Below are 20781 nucleotides of genomic sequence, written 5' to 3'. Positions count from 1 at the left end.
TTTAAATTTTTCTATGGTATCAACTCCAAAACCTACCATTTTGGGTTTCTTTAGATTCTTCCACATTTAAACTTATATTCAGAGGTTTTTGAGACACATGCCTGATAGATGCCAAGCCACTGTTAAGATTTGGTTTAGGCTTTGGGAGTCTGTATCTTGCTGACCTGGGTGTTTTATTTCTTTTACATAAAGATACAGTACTGCAGACAAAAGGAAAATGACATTAAATGGATCTCTCATGTTCTCAGCTCTTAATATATTATCAGGTAGAAAAGATAGCAAAAACTTTAGGACTTCTAAATCTGTGCTACAGAATACCAGAGTAAAGAATTTAATATATGCCATTTAAATATAATCTGGATTTATCACTAAAGGAAGAATTTAGGAAAGACACTCAGGAACTGTTTTCATACTCCACATCAAATGTTAACGTAAGCATATTATATGATAGCTTCGAATATAAACTGGACAAAAAGCTGGATTCTTAGCTGTTTATCACTTTGAGTATAACACATGAAAATTAACTTTAGCATTTAATTATCCTAATAATATTAATAATTAAGGCAGATTACTTCCCTACAGACATTTTGTATGGCAATCTCACTTTGTTCGCAGTTCGCTATGCTGATTATTTGGATTAAGTTCCCATAATGTCATACTATTGTCTTACAGTCACATTTTAATAGATGTGCAGATTAGAAAAATCTTTATTTTTCAGATTCAACATAAAAATATTCATAATGCAGACTTTTGCATTTTCATTGCACATGCATCAAAAATTAGACAATACAGCAGAAAAAATTGAGATGGGGAAATGTGTTTTATACAATTAAGCATGTCATCAAAATAATATTTTCAAATTTAAAAAAGGGTAGGATTTTTTTAAAAAAAAAACTGTTTGGGGTAATATAGCAGAACAAACCTGCAGACTCTAGTTTCCTGTGAAGATTTTTCCAAATCTGTGCTAGTTTTATTTGTTTTGTGTGGTGAAACAAGTGCAGTTTTTGAAGAGTCTGGAAGTAATACAACTGTCTTTTCTTCCAAGCATTCTTCAGAATATGATTGTTTACTGCTTTTATCTTCTGTATTATTTTTATTATTTGAATGAATAGGTTCATTTGCTGAAGGGACTTCCATTTGTACTTCATTTTCTGAATATAAAAAGATAGCAGATAGATTCAATTTATCTTTATTGAGACATTTCTGCATTTAAAACAAATCAAATGACATCATTAAAATGTTACTTGACTATCGGCATTCAAAATTATAGTTCTGCTTGCACAGCAGCAGGGACAAATGAAAGACACAGCAGAAAAAAGCATAACTTTTTTTCAAGTTTTGAAAGGTGCTAATAATATTTTAGGCTTTGCAAAATTATTTTGTCTCCGGTGTCAAAATAGCAAGAAACTTCGCTGTGATTCAATGAGACCAGACTGGGCTATGGAGACTGAAAAAAGCCTTCCATCCCTTCAGAGGTTTGTAAAATGAGCGCTCAGATTGTTGGGAGCAAAATGCTGACTCTGTAAATCTCTTAGAGAAGGCTGTAAAAGCACTGTAAAGCAGTATATAACTCTAAGTGCTACTGCTACAATAGCCTATCCACTCTGATTTTATGTGATAATATTGACCATACCTTGAATATCAGTATGTAACTGAAACACGGGATCTCTCATAGCAAGTAAAGTCATGGCTGCTTCAGTACTTCCATCATTAATTCCTAAAAAAGTTTCCAAATAAATAGGCTTACAAATCAACAAACCTGTCACATTTCTTTATATTATATTATTGAAAATATTATTAAATTTTCAATGAAATTTACTCTCAGATAAGTATATATAGAATTACAACCTTAGCGATTAATGTTCGATTCATTGAAAGAAGGATTTAGGAACCACTTCCCTCTACACACACACAAATACACACACAGACACACACACAACATGTAAAGTAAAAGTTATACTTTTAAGTTAACAAATCTCCATTGAGTGGTTTATTGAATATTTTGAAAAATGTACCTGTTTCTTTTGTTTGTTCTTGTGTAATGTCCTTTTGAAAGAAAAAAGAAAAGAAAACAAATCAACTACTACATTTCTGGTCTGTGTTTTAAAATAAATTAAATGAAGCATTTTTTCATTTACAAGAATGGATAAAATTCTAAATCTTTACACTAAAAACAATTCCTAGCATATTTTGTGGTATTACCGGCAAATAATAAAATGGGGACAATGGACTCGGTTTACCATAAATTCAATTACAACATTGTGTTCAAGACTATTTACTGAAGAATACTCAACAACAATCTTGAGAAGCAATCAGTTTCATCACCAATAAAACTATCTTGCATATTTAAAAAATCAGTTATAGTTGACAAAGAAAGAAGTTTTCATTTTAACTCTAGATATCTTTATCCAGATAATTATTTATTTATTTATTAGACTTGTATGCTGCCCCAATTAAACAATTTTATAATTAAAGTATACCTTTTTGTAAATTTTATACCACTTTGCCTAATATTCTGATATTAATGACTGAATTAATCAGAGATACATGTTGGGGGTCAATAGCAAACTATGATAATACACTGATAAGAAGTAAAGCTAATAAAATCTCATTATTTTTCCATTATTATTATTATTATTATTATTATTATTATTATTATTATTATTATTATTATTTCAGTACAACACAGCAAACGAGATCACTATGCTGGATTATTATTATTATTATTATTATTATTATTATTATTATTATTATTATTATTTAGATTTGTATGCCGCCCCTCTCCAGAGACTCGGAGCGGCTAATAGTTTTATTAAAGAATAATGCTATAACTAAATCAAGTTTTACCTAGAATGGGAGACTTTGAATGCAATGCAACCCTAGCACCTTTTTAATAATAGTACTGTAGTAACAGACTACAATTCCTTGTTTTTCTTTAAATACCTTATAACCAATGTTAGGAAAATGAACCTTGTTCAATCAATCAATAAATAAATAAATAACAGCAAGTAAATGCCAGCAAGATGAGAAGTTAGGAAAGTAGACAACTTGCTTACAATAATACATTGTTTCAAAGATCTAGGTGGATTAACTCTTTTGTGGGTGGTCTTTGGTTTACAATGGCAATTGAGATTGGTTGCAATTGTAACCAAAAGCTGCGCAGACTGTTAAATGGGAAGTGTCAGAAGGCTCAGGTAAAGAACTTGAGGGTGCTACAGGGGACTGGGGAAGTGCCTAAGAGGGGTGGGAAGGCTAGGGGAGCTCTTGAGAGATCAAACACGGTCTATGTCTGGGGTCTCCAACCCAAGACCGCAGCCTGGTATCAGGCCATGGCCCATTCAGAACTGGGCCACGTAAGTGGCCTGAGTAGTGGGCACACACACCACTTCTGTAAATGGAGCTGTGCATGGATCCCTTCTCCCACCCTCAGAAAGGTTGGGGATCCCTGGTTTATGTGAAGTTGGGAGAGTGGGTCCTGTGGTGTAATACTGGAAGGCCAGGGGAATTTATCAGAGGGACTTGCAACCTTCTCTGTCGGTTTTCCCACTGACTTTGCTTGTGGGAAGCCAGCAGATAAGGTCGCAAATGACAATCAAATGACTGAGGGAGATTGCAATAATCATAAGCACAATGGGTTGCCAACTGCCCAAATCACAATCACGTGATCACGAGGGCACTGTGATGGCCAGAACTTTGAGGATCAATTCTAAATACTACTCCTTTAGTGCCACTGTAACTTCTAACAGTTGCTGAATGAATGGCCAATAAGTAAGGATAACAGGAATGCTCATTTTGCCTTAAATATATTTATGCTTCATCATAAAAGAAAAATTTGCATACTTACAACTGCTGGGATGTACAATTTGCTATCATCTTGCATCACGGGCTGCACAGACAGATTTAAATTATGAGAGATACATGGTTCTTCTACAACATTCTCATATATCTCCAACTGTCATAGAGAAAAACACAACTATTATTTTAATTGTCTAAAAGAATCTAGTTATTCTCTTTTTATATGATATAATGTTATACATTGAAATAAAAGTACAAGCTATAAAATATAAAATCCAAGTTTACTCAAAATACACTTACTCTGACAATTACATTTCCCAGCTTAATTAGTCAAGTTAAGGCTACTTCCACATTAAAGTGCACTGGCAATTATAATAATTTTACAGGGCAACAATGATCCTTTAATCATTTGCATAAGTTTTATTTTCCTTTTATTCACCTATGTGACAAAGAGATAACTTGTTTAACCAACAGTCTGGCAGAGAAAGGCAATTCTTCAAAAGTGTGACGTTCTTTCATTCATCCCTCCCTTTACTTGGGGAAAAAAACCCGGTTCTATTAATCGACTCTCCTCCATTCTGTATCTGATTTCTAAAGGTAAAGTAAGGTTGCATTGAACCATGAGATGGGCAGCAAAAAAAGTTGGATAAATAAAAATAAACAAACGTATGAATGTGGAGAGTTCAAACAAATATGTTTCTAAGATCTTTTTTGTCCCTATGATTGTATTTACTTATACTGGGATATACAGAATTATCATTTGGGGAATTACCTTGCCTCTACATATTATTCTATTAAGTCTTGGTTTGCAAAAGCACAGATTTCTGTCTGAGTATATACAATTGAACGCTCTTATCTAAAAGATATTTTTAACATTTCTGTATGCCTGCATAATGACACAAATAATGAACTGGGGAAAGAAGTGCATAGAGCAGTTATTAAGGTTCTAGTGCTAATGGCTAAACCACTATCTTCACAGACAGATTTATAACTTTTATGTACAGTGTTCCCTTGATTTTCACAGGGGATGCATTCTGAGACCGCCCGCGAAAGTCGAATTTCCGCGAACTAGAGATGCGGAAGTAAATACACCATTTTTGGCTATGGACAGTATCACAAGCCATCCCTTAACATTTTAAACCCCTAAATTACCATTTCCCATTCCCTTAACAACCATTTACTCACCATTATTACTGGTACTCACCATTGAATAAGACACTTAGTGATCCTGATAGTTATAAACATAATTATTTATTAACAATAATTTTTTTTTGTTATTTTTTTGCAAAAATTATTAGTTTGGCGATGACGTATGATGTCATCGGGCAGGAAAAACCATGATATAGAAAAAAAACCCGTGAAGTGTTTTTTAATTAATATTTTTTAAAAACCGTGGTATAGGCTATTCACGAAGTTTGAACCCGCGTAAATCAAGGGAACACTGTACTTTAAATAGCTCTAATAATCTTGTTTTTAAAGGGATCATTGGTAGGAAGCCAGCGAGGAGTTCCTGGCTAGCCTTTGGGAAGATTGGCTCTCTAGCCTTGAGGAAGATTGCCATCCCAACTTTCTAGATGAGTTTCGTATCGGCTAGGCATGCCTGTCAGCAGCTGCAGGGAAAGCTAAGTGAACCCAAGTGTGGCAAGACAAGAAGAAGGCTAGGCCTCTTGGAAGTAGGAAGAGAGGGAAGAGGCTTGCACACTACTGGGCCTTCCGGGCGTCAGTGGGAGGGGGAATAAAGGAACCCCTCATGCTGTCTAACAACCCACTGGAAGTTTCTGCATGTCTGTGGATGCTGAGTAGAGTCCTTCCACCTCAAGGCATTCCTGCATTGTGGTCGTTTAATGACCACAATGGAAAGACTTGAGATTTTTGTAGGTGACTGAGGCAGTTGGTGGATGTCTCCCTTAACAACCACAATGACTTACAACCAGGGAAGGGCTACCAAAACGTTTACTACCACACTGTGGCCGTGGCTTATGCAGTACGCCCTGCATAATAACAAAAGATTTAAGTGCCGAAGCCCACTGCAACAACATAGCCAAGAAGGCTTCAAGAGTTGTAAACCTAATCCTACGTAGCTTCTGCTCTGGCAATCTCACACTGCTTACAAGAGCTTACAAAACTTTTGCCAGACCCATCCTCGAATACAGCTCATCTGTTTGGAACCCATATCGCATCTCAGACATTAACACCCTTGAAAATGTCCAAAGATACTTCACCAGAAGAGCCTTTCACTCCTCCACTCGAAATAGAATACCCTACGAGACTAGACTTTCAATCCTAGGCCTAGAAAGCCTAGAACTCAGACGCCTTAAACAAGATCTAAGTATGCTGCAACGTCCTGCCTGTCGGCGACTATTTCAGCTTCAACCACAACAACACAAGAGCACACAACAGATTTAAACTTAATATTAACCGCTCCAAACTTGACTGTAAAAAATATGACTTCAGTAACCGAGTTGTCGAAGCGTGGAACTCATTAACGGACTCCATAGTGTCATCCCCAAACCCCCAACACTTTACCCTTAGATTATCTACAGTTGACCTATCCAGATTCCTAAGAGGTCAGTAAGGGGCAAGTACAAGTGCGCTAGAGTGCCTTCCATCCCCTGTCCTATTGCTCTCCTATATCTCCTATTCCTTTCTTCTATTCCTATATCTCTTCTTCTATTCTTTCATTGATATGTTCTATTACTATATCTTCTTTTCTATTCTTTCATAGATATATTTTACTATGAGTATCTCCTCTATAACCTTCACCATGTATTTTACTATGTGCATATATATATACAGTAATACCTTGCCTTACGAACCTATTTGGTTCCGGAAGTAGGTTTGTAAGGCTAAACGTTCGTAAGATGAAACATTGTTTCCCATAGGAAACAATGTAAAAGCGATTAATCCGTGCATCAAAGCTCTGTCAAAGCTCCGCCCATGGAATTCCCTATTGGGATTCCCCACCTCTTTTCTAGCCGCCGATCGCAAAAACGGCACTCCGCCGAGCGGCGGTGCTCAGTTGTAACCTTCTGAAACAGCCGGGCACTTCTCAGCGGCCTCCGGAACCTGAGCCCAAACCCAAACTTCCGGGTTCGGCGTTCGGGAGAATGCCGAGAAGCCTCCCGGCTGTTTCAGAAGGTGACAGCCGGGCGGCGGCACTTCTCGGCGGCCTCCTGAACCCGGACCCAAAAAGTTTGGGTTCGGGTTCGGAAGAACGCCGAGAAGCCCCCCGGGTTGTTTGAAAAGGTGATAGCCGGGCGGCGGCGCCCAGCAGAGCCTCATTTTGCGATCTGCGGTAGGTTCTTAAGCCGAAAAAAGTTCGTAAGAAGAGGCAAAAAATTTCTGAACCCCACACTCTCATTGTGTATTGGACAAAATAAATAAATAAATAAATATTTCAGTGCAAATTGGGTGGAGCTCCATTTTTGCTACCCCACTGTATTCCCCCCCAAATCCGGGCAGTAGCCCACCCCTGCTTACAAGCAAAATTGCATGCTTAATTTTTCTTGACCAACTTTTAAATAAATTTTAGCTGAGAAAGGTCTTATCAGGTTTTCACCTGACTCATAAATAATCCATGGCACAAAAAAGATGAATGAGATGCATTATTTGAATATTTTTGGGTTGGTATTTATGATATACCTCTTCCATGGTTTCTTCAATATGCATAGGAATAGGATTTGGAGATCGAAGCCCTTTAGGAACAAACACGGGAGCTTTATTTACTTCTTCTGGTGAAAAAAATTCAACTTCATATTCTGATTCAAGTTCATCATCATCATCATCCTCCTCCTCTTGTGAAGAAGCTCTAAGGGTTACCAAATTAACTTTAGAGTTTCCATTTCTTGATTTTTTACGAGGGACTGGTTTTAAATTTCTGCCTTTGATGACCTGTTGTTTAACTTTTTGTTGGTGCTTCATTTTTCGACCCTGGTCATTTTCACATTCAGAAATCGAAGATGTTTTTGAATCATAGTTTTTGTTCCTCTGCTTTAATGTTCTTCCTGGTTGCTTTCTATATCATAGAGAGATGCTTTAATTAACAGGACTGACAAAAAAGGGGGGAAAGCCAATTTTTATAACATCAAAAACACAAGATAATAAATACCTAGGTTTTCTTTTAGGCATTTGAGTTATTAAAATAGATTTTAAAAATTCTTATGTATAAATGTGTTCATATTCTGGTATTTCAAATTAAAAGAAATATTGTAGCCATGCTCCTATCTAAAAATACACTCAAACCATTCTAGCATTCTGTAAGGTTTTATGCCCTTGCTGATCAAATCTGAAGCAGAGTCTATGAATTCAATGACCTATTAAGGACTCTGGTCTAGACTGACAAATGCAACCACTCAATTGACATGAACAGGTACAGCCACAGGTTAAATATTTATTTGAAGGTGTAAGTGATGCACACTGGAGTGAAATTATATTATAATGTAATAGGCTGAGCTCTCTGAATCCAACTGTGGAAAACATAATGCAGTTCCTATGTTAAGCTAGCTAGATGAAGATGTTCTCAGAAAGTAGCAACTTTTTAAAATGTCTTTGTGTTGTTTTGTGTATTGTGTTGATACATGTATTTCAATAAAAGTTAAAAAAAGAAAGAAAATAGCAACTCTGACAAGGGCATAAGGATTGTTAAGAAACTGCTAATTTAGTATGTGCTGTATTTTACTCCAGCAGTTCTGGCCACATTTGAAAAGCAATGCAATAGATCTGACAAAAGGCACAGAACAACCAAAACGCTTAGAGTATTTGAAACTACTTAGTTCAAAGAAAAGGTGACTAGAAGGATGCAGGACATAATCAAAACATATTAAAATATCTGGCACAGAGGAAGTGCATAGGGAGAGTATTTGGAGCAGGCTATTTTTTAAACTCATAATTGACCATAATTACCCTGAAACATTTGTTTTGACAAGTTGTGGTGATTGTCACTAATTTGGGTGATTTTGAAAAATATTCAATACATTTATGGAGGATAGGGATATCAATGACTATTTGTCTTAAAATTTCAATGCAAAGTTTGGGTTGAGGACAAAATGCCAACATACAGTAGTCCCTCACCTATCGCTGGTGTTACGTTCCAGACCTGGCCGCGATAGGTGAAATCCGTGATGGGGAATTTATCGACTGATAGTACTTATTTAAGTATTTATATTGTAATTGTTTGGTAAGTTTTCATTGTTTTAAGTGTTTATAAACCCATCCCACACAGTATTTATTTTAGATACAGTATTTAAATACAGTATTTACAATTTTAGATATATATATATTTTTTTAAAAACCTGCCGGTCGAGTTCGGCGGGCTGTTTAAATCTGCCGATCGACTTCCTCAGAACCCCGCGATGAAGTGAAGCCGCAGTAGGTGAAGCACGGTATAGCGAGGGACTACTGTATACCAGTTGCAGAAAAATAATGGCAGGAGTATTTATTTATTTATTAGATTTGTATGCTGCCCCTCTCCGTAGACTCGTATACCTCCATCTCCAGCTTACAAGTACCACAGAAGCATCCACAGTCATCCTGAACAAAAGCACTGATGGTCATTCTGAAGTCAGTAGACACCAAAATCAAATTCAATGAATTTGTAAGTAAAATAAATACAGATACATATTTATATGTCCTGGACTAAAATGGGCTTTTGATCCAGAAGAGCTACTCTTATGTTATTAAGGTGGAGAAATATTCAGGTATTTCTTTGCAAGCATTTGATGAATAACCACAATGAGTAATAACTGAATTAAGCCCTTACTATACAAAGACTTACTTTGATCAGGTTTGATAAGAATCAGCAGAGTAAGAGGAGATGAATTATAAAACTCTGAGGTATCTGGACTTGAAAGCAATGTCTGATGTTAGTCTTTGTGTTGTGAAATCTCTCTGATGTGTATATGTCTATATTTCTCAGGTTTCTATATTGCTCTCTTTCAGCTTTCATAGGATTTGTTCTGAATTTTCTACTGTTCTTCTTACAGTCTTTCTGACTATAGGACACCTTCCTTAGAATCTGATCCTGAATACTTTAGAGCCCTCTTATCCCCATGCAAGACATAACCCTACTCAAAGTGCACTTTTACCCTTTTGAGTTTTCTACTTCTTTCTCCTGGACAGAAAGCAGCTTAGGGATATCTTTTTCAATTTGAGTTTCATTCTCCAAAGGCTGGTCTGATGAACCAGGTTTCCCAGAGTGCCTATTTCTTGTTGAGGATACGAAATCGATGCTTTCTGCACATTTTTTTTCTTTCCTTGATTCAGAAGTTGGTGCAGATTCCATCAAACGTATCGAGCTGTCCTGGAAAATGTATAGAAATAGAAGTGCTTGCCACAAACATCAGAAAATCAGTATAATCCAGTATGTTATATTACTTCAAAATACGCCATGCACATATACATATGTATGATATAATATTTAAATACATTTTTATAGTATTTCTTGTATAAAATCTGCTCATGAGCTGCTCTAAGCTTTTAAGGAAATGAAAAAGATTCAACAGGTATTTTGTATTGGCAAATGCAGTTCTCATAAAAACAACCAAGTGATAGAAACATAGAAACATAGAAGACTGACAGCAGAAAAAGACCTCATGATCCATCTATTATTATTATTATTATTATTATTATTATTATTATTATTATTATTATTATTATTATTATTATTATTATTATTTAGATTTGTATGCCGCCCCTCTCCGTAGACTCAGGGCGGCTCACAACAGTGATAAAAACAATACATGGTAACAAATCTAATAATTAAAATCTAAAATAACAGTTTTACATTACAAAGTCTTTTAAAAAAAACCCAGTAGATAAAATACATACACACAGTTATCTAGTCAGCCCTTATACTCTTTTTTGTATTTTATATTAGGATGGATATATGTTTATCCCAGGCATGTTTAAATTCAGTTACTGTGGATTTACAACCACATCTGCTGGAAGTTTGTTCCAAGGATCTACTACTCTTTCAGTAAAATAATATTTTCTCATGTTGCTTTTGATCTTTCCCCCAACTAACTTCAGATTGTGTCCCCTTGTTCTTGTGTTCACTTCCCTATTAAAAACACTTCCCTCCTGAACCTTATTTAACCCTTTGACATATTTAAATGTTTCAATCATGTCCCCCCTTTTTCCTTCTCTCCTCCAGACTATACAGATGGAGTTCATTAAGTCTTTCCTGATACGTTTTATGCTTAAGACCTTCCACCATTCTTGTAGCCCGTCTTTGGACCCGTTCAATTTTGTCAATATCTTTTTGTAGGTGAGGTCTCCAAAACTGAACACAGTATTCCAAATGTGGTCTCAACAGTGCTCTATATAGCAGGATCACAATCGCCCTCTTCCTGTTTGTTATACCTCTAGCTATGCAGCCAAGCATCCTACTTGCCTTTCCTACCGCCCGACCACAGTGCTCACCCATTTTGAGACTGTCAGAAATCACTACCCCTAAATCCTTCTCTTCTGAAGTTTTTGCTAACACAGAACTGCTAATACAATACTCAGACTGAGGATTCCTTTTCCCCAAGTGCATTATTTTACATTTGGAAACATTAAACTGCAGTTTCCATTGCTTTGACCATTTATCTAGTAAAGCTAAATCATTTACCATATTACAGACGCCTCCAGGAATATCAACCCTATTGCACACTTTAGAGTCACCGGCAAATAGGCAAACCTTCCCTACCAAACCTTCCCCCATGTCACTCACAAACATGTTAAAAAGAATAGGACCCAGAACAGATGATTTAGGATGATTAATCGATGCTTACCATTAATGGAACTGTTTTTCCAAATTTACTGCCATATGAGGCATCTCCTTTGCTGTTTTTTCTTTCTAAGGAGGATTCTGTGTTTTTAGGAATTTGTGCCACATTTGGCTTTACCTTCTGCTGCTGATCTATCACAAGTGGGGCTGTGTTTTTGTTTTCTGAATAATTTATTTCTTGATGGTCAAAGGTATCACTAAAAGTAAAAGTAAGCAAAACTACTGAGATCATCCTGGTTCTGAAACTGAAAGCATATTTGCAACTATTCATTGTCTAAATCATACATTTTTCAAAAAATCAAAAACCAGTCAAATTCATTCAGTTAATTCAAAAAAGACAAACAAGAAAAAAGCTAGAAAAATTTGGAGTGGAAAATTAAAGTATTATGCCATGTTATATAGAAAACAAAGATTATACTAGGATCTCAGGAAAGTGTTCATTTATTTATTGAAAATTGTTTTACCTTCCAAGAGCATCCAATTTTTTTATTTTAACGTCATCTTGGTTTTTCAAAATATCACATTCCAGTGATTTCTCAGAAGAATGTTTCTTCTGATCAGTCCATCTTTGTGATGAGCTTTCAATAGATTCTGATTCTTCTTTTCTACCTAAATTATCTGGGGATGCCCGGACAATGACTTCATCCTTGATGTTAAAGAAAATTTGTGCATGCCAAATTATTTATCAGAGTACAGCTAAAACATTTTCACATTAAAATTCAGAACTTAGAATACTGACATTTCCTATTGTGATAGTTAACATGATTTCTCCAGATTTGCAGTTCATATCTTATGTAAATTGCTAAGATATTGTTACAACGTGATATACTTAGTGATTTCTAATTTTTATTTTACTAAAAATGTAAGAATATTTTAATTGAAAATCAAACATGAACTGCATGATTTCTTTTTATACTTTCATTTTTCCATCTTATCTGATGAAGAAGCAGGTATGTTGAAAAGGCAGCTGCTAGAGGGTTCTCTGTGTGTGTGTGTGTGTAATATATGTATATACATATGTATGTACGTACGTATGTATATATGTATGTATGTATGTATGTATAAATATCAATAAAACAGGATATACCGTACTTATTTTATCTTTAATCTTTTTAAATATTTGATATAGTTAAGATATTTTTTATTTATTATGGTTAAATCTGGGATCACAATAATTTATGGTTTAGTGAGACTTAAACAATTGTGGCCTCTATATAGGCTCACTATCCCATAGCAACAAGGAACACGAAACCTTTAATCTCATCTTCTGATAAGCTACACTTAGCACTATTGACTGAACCAGGGAAGATTTTCAAACCTTTACTATAGTTAATTTCAAATGTACTACTTTAATCTATGCTTTATATTTTATTTTATAATAAATAATAAATATCTTAAATATATCAAATATTTAATAAAGATTAAAGATCAAAGAAGTATGTCCTGTTTTTACCAATATTTATACACACACACACATTATAGAGAGAGACAAAAAAAAACCCTGTAGCAGCTGCCTTTTCAATATACTGTACCTGCTTCATCAGATAAGATGGGAAAACGAAAGCATAGGACATGATATATATATATTTTTAAAGTTTCAATAAATTGAGTAGGTAGCTAACCTCTGAAATTAGATGTAAATCATCTTTCTTGCTAATTTCCATCTCTTTTGCTTCTTCCACAATTGGAACACTAATTGGAACACTAATATCTTCTGACACAGGTACTTCCTTTTTGCAGTTGGTCCTTCCAACATTAAATCTGGCTCTCTGGAATCGCCCTCTTACCAACTGAGCAGGCTTGATAGTGGATGACTTATCTCCTTGGAAATTGGTTTTCTCTCTATCAACCAAAGATGGAAAGTACCAAATGAATTAACAGATACTTAAAACAGGCATTTGTATGTTGATATGAAATTAATTCTTAAGAATTCTTTCTTCTGATTGCCTGCTTATCAAATGTTAATTAGAAACTCTCCTTCAAAACAACTAAAGATGAACTGTATTTCTGCTTTTTCATAGGACTTGGCCCCAATGCCATTCACTACATTTGTTATATTTTATTGTATAATTTTATTGTGTGAGCTGCCAAGAATATTATGATTGTAGCAGGATAGTAGCTTGATATATAAAACATTACTATAAAGCATGCTATTTGAAAACAGGATGCAGTCACATTAGGTGCTAAAAACAAGATGAGTTTTTATTGTTGATGAATAATTATGAACACTTGCCTTCAGTATTTTATTCTGAAATAATAAAATATGTTTCCTCTTCAGCTATTTCCCTGGGGAAGATTAAATAAGGTAGTCCACCAAATAAAATACAACCATTCCCTGCTTGCCTTTCTCAAGAGAAAGAGAATAACTGATCCAACAAACTAAATCCAAAACTGAAAGGCAAATTTTAAATTTCCAAACTACATGTAAAAATGAAAGAAATTAACAAATCCTAAAACTTTTATCAGTCTGGTGTGTGATTCATGTGTACACCGTATGTACAGCCCCCATTTCCTAAAATATGCCCCTTTTTCCTGTTTTCCTTCTCCGTATGTTTGTTCCTAATCACTAAAGGGTTTCTACCCACTTTCTATTCCACTTCAGAGCTCTTGTAAATTGTTCATGAAGGTCAGAAAAGGAAAGAAAAAAAATCTGCACATGAAAACACCACATGGTTGGGAAGCAAGGGAAAGAATGCCATATTTTTTAAAAAAGTGTAAATTCATAAAACCAACTTCTAATTCTTCAGGTTTACTAGCATAGATCACAAAACAAAAGTCACATTTGAGGGCATACCTGAGACGTAGATTGGAGCTATCCTGACAAGTACTAGGCACTGGAAAGTCTTTCTGAATTACTTTCTCAGGGTTTTCCAGTTTACTCTCCAAATTTTCATCAGATAAAATTTTATCATTGATCTGAAAGTTAAAAGTTTCAATTTTATAGTTTGAAATAGAAATAGTTTCAGCAGTGATATGCTGAATATCAAGAAATAATAGTGGCAATACAGAAACCCCATTTATATTGAATTCCAAACATTCAAGAATTCTATATAAAATAAACAATTCAAACCAAATTTTCTTGACTGAATACCATTGTTGGAGTTTTGGTAGGTTCAGATTTTTGTAGTTCTGGGTTTCCAGTGGTTGTTAATCCATTTCCTTCCAGGGATCTCTTTTCTTTCCTTCCAATTATTCCTCCTATGTTAGGTTTGGGTCGCTGGAACCTGCCTCTGAGAAATGGTGTTGATTGAGTATCACTATGCTTGCTTTCTTCCTGTGACCTTTGTTTGCTAGATGAAAATCAAAATGAGTAGACATGGCAATTAACCAAAAGTATTACTGACAGAATTTCTAACAGATAATATCTATATGATCAACTAAACAGGATAAGGAAATGTATGTCCATTTTTATATTGATTTTTAACTAGCATACTGATATCTAATAGGAGAGTAAATTTTATTTACTTTCTAGTTGGTATTGAACTTAATTCTCTTCTAATTTATTTTTATTTATTTATTTTATTACTTAGATTTGTATGCCGCCCCTCTCTGAAGACTCGGGGCGGCTCACAACACGTGGAAACAAATCATAAATAATCTGACAATTTAAAATATTAAAGATTTTAAAAAGACCCCATATACTAACAGACATACACACAAGCATACCATACATAAATTAGACATGCCCAGGGGAAGATGTTTCAGTTCCCCCATGCCTGACGGCAAAGGTGGGTTTTAAGGAGTTTACGGAAGGCAGGAAGAGTAGGGGCAGTTCTAATCTCCGGGGGGAGTTGGTTCCAGAGGGCCGGTGCCGCCGCAGAGAAGGCTCTTCCCCTGGGGCCCGCCAACCGACATTGTTTAGTTGACGGGACCCGGAGAAGGCCCACTCTGTGGGACCTAATTGGTCGCTGGGATTCGTGCGGCAGGAGGCGGTCTCGGAGATATTTTGGTCCAATGCCATGAAGGGCTTTAAAGGTCATAACCAACACTTTGAATTGTGACCGGAAACTGATCGGCAGCCAATGCAGACTGCGGAGTGATGGTGAAACATGGGCATACCTAGGTAAGCCCATGACTGCTCTCTAATCTTCAGTTTGGATTTAAACCAAGCACATGTGGTGGGGCTGATGCTTTGAAAATACTTTAGAAAAATGTTTTAGAATTTGTGGAAGCGCAACATCTCATTAGATTCAGTACGCAATCTGTCTGTTCACATTTGGTACAACCCTAAAAACATGCTACTGAGGGGAGAGGGGCGGAGTCAATGGCACTGGCGGCACAGAGTTTCCCCTTGTCCATGGGGAAACTCTGAATACCTGCTGCCTAGGGGGCTTTGGTTCCCATGGAACCAAGCCGGATCCTCCCTGAAGGGGAAGAGATGCAGGGGGACGCTGCCCAGAGGGGGAGGGGGTGGCTTGGGGTCATCATACCCCACCATTAAAACCGGTTTGTCTCGCACCGGCAGTGGGTGAAATCGGCTGAGCTGCTGCCTAAGCCAACCAAGCTGAGCCGACACCGCAACGAAAGGATTTTAAAGTAAGCTGGAACTCATCTGGAGGGAGAGCAATTAAGAAACATGCTGGAGCGAGAGGAACTGAGTTAAGAATGGTGCTGGTGAGTGATTTGACCGATTGGAGCTTGGATTGATTTTCTTGATTTTTTAATGGGAACAAAAGCTTGGGGGAAAAATGGAAAGGAAGCAGCTAATTGGCAATTAGATACAATAGAAAAACATGCTACTCTTGTAAGTGTTACAATCCATTCAAATCAATCTTTTATTATGACCTTTGTGCCAGAGAGCACAACAAGAAATACTATGCACAAACATATAATTATTAATAAATGTAATAAAATTACATACATATATTATTGTAACACATCAAGAGTCTTAAAAACCACAGTATCCTTACCCAACTAATTCCTTTTTCTGGGTATCAGATTCCAATGAAATCTCCTTTGATGCATCATTTTTAAGTCCTGGAAGATTCTGGAGAACCAAATCGGCTTCATTTGTTGCAACCTCCTCTTGAGCATTGATGGTACATTCCTCTGAAGTTGGTAAGTTTTTATATTTTACTGCTTCCTGGAATATATCAATCATTCCAAAATTAATGCATGATGCAAGCACTTAAAATTCTGAAATTGCAAAATAATGCGACACACAAGAAACAAAACGCAGGAAAAGCAACCAAGAAATAATTTTCAGTTCTCCAGACCCTGACATGTGTAACATTTGAGATTTCAAAAAACCTTAGCTGACGCCAAAGTCATAGGTAGGTGGGACTCTGCATAGATCCATGTTGTTCACAAGTTTGCCCATCATCACCATTTTACAAAATTTTCTAGTTACCAGCTGGCTTCCAATTGCACTTCAAGAGGTTGTCATCTATAAACCCCTTACGGCCTAGTTACTAGCAGAATCATTTCTGATTTTCCTCTATGAACTTGCAGGATTGGCATGCTCTGTGCCCAATTAACTAAGTAATGTATCCTATGGGTCCTCAGAACCATGTGTCTTCTGTTGCTAGTACAGGACATTCTCTCTGAGGTTTACATAATCCCAATCTGCTATCTTTTAAGAAAGCTTAAAAAAAACTGGCTCTTCTGATCCAGGATATTTTGTGAAATGCACACAAATACACCCACACACACACACAATTACAAATTCAAAAATTTAAATGCTCTTAAGTATACATAAACTGTTCCAAATGGGTGGCTTACAAATTTAAGAAAATAAATAAAACGAGTCGTATTAATTGCAAGCAGCAAAATACAAAGTTAAAATAATCTTACCCTTAGATTAGAGGTCTCACTACATTCACTTTCACTCTTTTCTACAGTATCCAATTGGGGTTGTACTGTGTTTAACATTTCCTCTTTGTTTGATGCAGTTTCTAAGTTCTTCTTACATCTTGATTGTGAACTCTCCAATGAATGTTCTATTTCAACAGTATTATCTTTTTTTTCTTCCTGCAGACTAGAATCTCTGATTAACAAAGGGGGAAAAAATCAACCTATAACTACTATAATTTAGAAAAACAATTTTTGTGTTCATGTAGATTTTAGGCTTTGACATTAAAAAATGTAGAAATTAACATTTAGATAGGAGTGCCTACTATAATAATATCTAATTTATTTTTTAAAAGTATGATTTTCAGACAGACAAAAGTTGCAATTAATTTAAAATTCTAAAACATTTACAAAATATTTCTATGCAGCTTGAAACTAATACAGTGGTACCTCTACCTAAGAACGCCTCTACGTATCAACTTTTCTAGATAAGAACCGGGTGTTCAAGATTTTTTTGCCTCTTCTCAAGAACCATTTTCCACTTACAAACCCAAGTCTTTGAAACTGTAACCGGAAAAAGCAGGGAGAAGCCTCTGTGGGGCCTCTCTAGGAATCTCCTGGGAGGAAACAGAGCCTCCACCCTCACTGTGGTTTCCTCAATCGCACACATTATTTGCTTTTACATTGATTCCTTTGGAGAAACTGCTTCTTCTTACAAACGTTTCTACTTAAGAACCTGGTCACGGAACGAATTAAGTTCGTAAGTAGAGGTACCACTGTACTGAGAAGACTCTGGAGGCAAACACTGCTAAGGCATATTTGGTTAAAAAAATATCCAATTTGAAGCTTAGAATTGCATGTCACTTCCATAACTCTGGCATTCAGCTTTTGATTCAAAGTTGCATCAAAATTGTACTTTTGAATGCAACAAAAATTAGCAAATGTTATATATATATCTTAACATTAAATATAAATCAAATTTGGTTTTTATTCTGACAGATTTCACTACTTAATACTGAACTTTGATCGCATGATTGCACCTATTGTTAACTGTGTATTATCTATGCTAGCATAGAGATTCTTCTGTGCTAGCATAGAATATACAAAATGTGCCTACAGTTTCTGCACTGCCATTAATAATCCACCATTGGGTTAAATAGGGTTATTTTCTTGAGGCAATGAAACATGTAGCTAGCTGAGTCATGTGGTCTTGCACAAAATTACGCCAAAGAGGGCATAAGGATTTATGTGTAGAGAGGTCTGAGTCTATGTGTGAAGCTGACACAGAGAGGTTCCCAGCCGTGTGCTATATATGGGCTATGTCATAAAGACAGATACAGTGATACCTTGTCTTACGAACTTAATTGGTTCCAGGACAAGGTTTGTAAGGTGAAAAGTTCATAAGACGAAACAATGTTTTCCATAGGAATCAATGTAAAAGCAAATAATGCGTGCAAATCCTTCAGGAAAATCCCAAACTTTAGAAGGGAGGCAAACAGAGGGCAGGGAGGAGCAGCTAAAGGGGGCAGGTGGAAGAAGCAAGTCTAGGCGCTAAAGGGTGAGTGGGAAGGAAGAAAGGTAAGGGGGGCGCCCCTCCCTTTTCTTTCTTCAAAAGACACTCTTTCAGTGCCTCTGCAAGCACGCTGTTCTCTGCAAACTCTTTCCCCCTCCAGCCACCCCTCCCTTTTCTTTCTTCAAAAGACACCCTTTCAGTGCCTCTGCAAGCATGCTGTTCTCTGCAAACTCTTTCCCCCTCCAAGCCACCCCTCCCTTTTCTTTCTTCAAAAGACACCCTTTCAGTGCCTCTGCAAGCACGCTGTTCTCTGCAAACTCTTTCCCCCTCCAAGCCACCCCTCCCTTTTCTTTCTTCAAAAGACACTCTTTCAGTGCCTCTGCAAGCACGCTGTTCTCTGCAAACTCTTTCCCCCTCCAAGCCACCCCTCCCTTTTCTTTCTTCAAAAGACACCCTTTCAGTGCCTCTGCAAGCACGCTGTTCTCCTACTTTTGTTAATGCAAAGTCTTTCCCCCTCCAAGCCGCCCCTCCCTTTTCTTTCTTCAAAAAAGGGGGGGGAAAGAAACCCCTTCATCCCAGCAGCAGCGGCTTGGGTTCATAAGGTGAAAATAGTTCGGAAGAAGAGGCAAAAAAATCTTAAACACCGGGTTCTTATCTCGAAAAGTTCATTAGAAGAGGCATTCGTAAGATGAGGTACCACTGTATTATATATTTCCCTACGAAGGGGAGGGGTCTATGTGTTATTTCTCCATTTTAAAAATAAAATATACCTACCTGCTGACAGGATTTATCACATCCTTTGTAATATCAGGTGACAAAGAGGCATTTTGTAGTGTATAACTTTCAGACTCTAGTGGCTTCTTCACAGGAGATTGGCTTGAATGTGCTCCACCTACTTTTTCATCGCTGAAAACTGTATTTTTTTCTAATGCCTCACACTGTGGTGTGTCAGTTTCATGAACCGTTGCATCCTAGAAAAAGATTAAATCTCTGAGTTGTAAGAATTTACAGAGAAAAATTATCAGCTAGAATAAGGCATTTTCCCCAGAGGAGAAAGAAATCCAGCATCTATGAATGGAGCTTCTATATTGTCCGCAAAAGTAGAGCTGGGTTGTCCACATATATAAAGGTCATCTTCCATTCAGTTTAACCTGTTCTCCAGGATTCTAAGTTCCAGGTTGTAGTTATCAAGAGTTGGGTCAATCTATAGGAGTTGCTTCTAGTATATCAGTACAGTGTTCTCTCGATTTTCGCGGGGGATGCGTTCCGAGACCGCCCGTGAAAGTCGAATTTCCGCAAAGTAGAGATGCGGAAGTAAATACGCCATTTTTGGCTATGGACAGTATCATAAGCCTTCCCTTCACACTTTAAACCCCTAAATTACCATTTCCCATTCCCTTAACAACCATTTACTCACCATTATTACTGGTATTCAACATTGAATAAGATACTTAGTGATCCTGATATTTATAAACATAATTATTTATTAACAATAATTTTTTTTGTTATTTATTTGCAAAAATTATTAGTTTGGCAATGACATATGACGTCATCGCGGGGAAAACTGTGGTATAGAAAAAAACCCACAAAGTATTTTTTAATTAATATTTTTTGAAAAACCGTGGTATAGGCTATTTGCGAAGTTCGAACCCGCAAAAATTGAGGGAACACTGTATATGCTTCACAAAAAGGTACTCCTTCAACATATAACCATTCATTTAGTGACCATGTGAAGTTCAGTGAAAACCCTGAAAAAAATGACTTATGACTGTTTTTCACACTTATGAACATTGCTGCCAGAATGGGGCAATTCATCATGCCCAATTCACCATAGCCAAGTCACTGAGACCAACTTGCCACAGGGCAGCATCATGATATATGACAACTTGCCACAGGAGAATTGAACAAATACAAA

General features: G+C 36.5%; 1 protein-coding gene across 4 annotated transcripts in view; it reads right to left on the bottom strand.

Annotated features, from left to right (window-relative positions):
* BDP1 (BDP1 general transcription factor IIIB subunit) overlaps positions 1 to 20781 on the bottom strand; it is a 62774-nt gene that overhangs the window by 10620 nt on the left and 31373 nt on the right. For all 4 annotated transcript variants that reach the window (XM_070743116.1, XM_070743117.1, XM_070743120.1 and 1 more), the window contains exons 18-32: positions 19641 to 19837; positions 17357 to 17549; positions 16474 to 16646; positions 14655 to 14853; positions 14358 to 14479; positions 13186 to 13405; positions 12028 to 12209; positions 11568 to 11760; positions 9879 to 10093; positions 7438 to 7810; positions 3845 to 3952; positions 2016 to 2046; positions 1634 to 1717; positions 923 to 1151; positions 37 to 200 (exon numbers count right to left, since the gene is read on the bottom strand). In XM_070743116.1, the coding sequence (XP_070599217.1) occupies positions 37 to 200; positions 923 to 1151; positions 1634 to 1717; positions 2016 to 2046; positions 3845 to 3952; positions 7438 to 7810; positions 9879 to 10093; positions 11568 to 11760; positions 12028 to 12209; positions 13186 to 13405; positions 14358 to 14479; positions 14655 to 14853; positions 16474 to 16646; positions 17357 to 17549; positions 19641 to 19837 (2683 nt within the window). The remainder of the gene's footprint in view (positions 1 to 36; positions 201 to 922; positions 1152 to 1633; positions 1718 to 2015; positions 2047 to 3844; positions 3953 to 7437; positions 7811 to 9878; positions 10094 to 11567; positions 11761 to 12027; positions 12210 to 13185; positions 13406 to 14357; positions 14480 to 14654; positions 14854 to 16473; positions 16647 to 17356; positions 17550 to 19640; positions 19838 to 20781) is intronic.

Source organism: Erythrolamprus reginae, chromosome 2 (genome assembly GCF_031021105.1).
Source record: "Erythrolamprus reginae isolate rEryReg1 chromosome 2, rEryReg1.hap1, whole genome shotgun sequence".
NCBI lineage: Eukaryota > Metazoa > Chordata > Lepidosauria > Squamata > Dipsadidae > Erythrolamprus > Erythrolamprus reginae.
The sequence above is the reverse complement of the archived record's forward strand: the minus strand, read 5'-3'. Positions and strand labels throughout refer to the sequence as shown.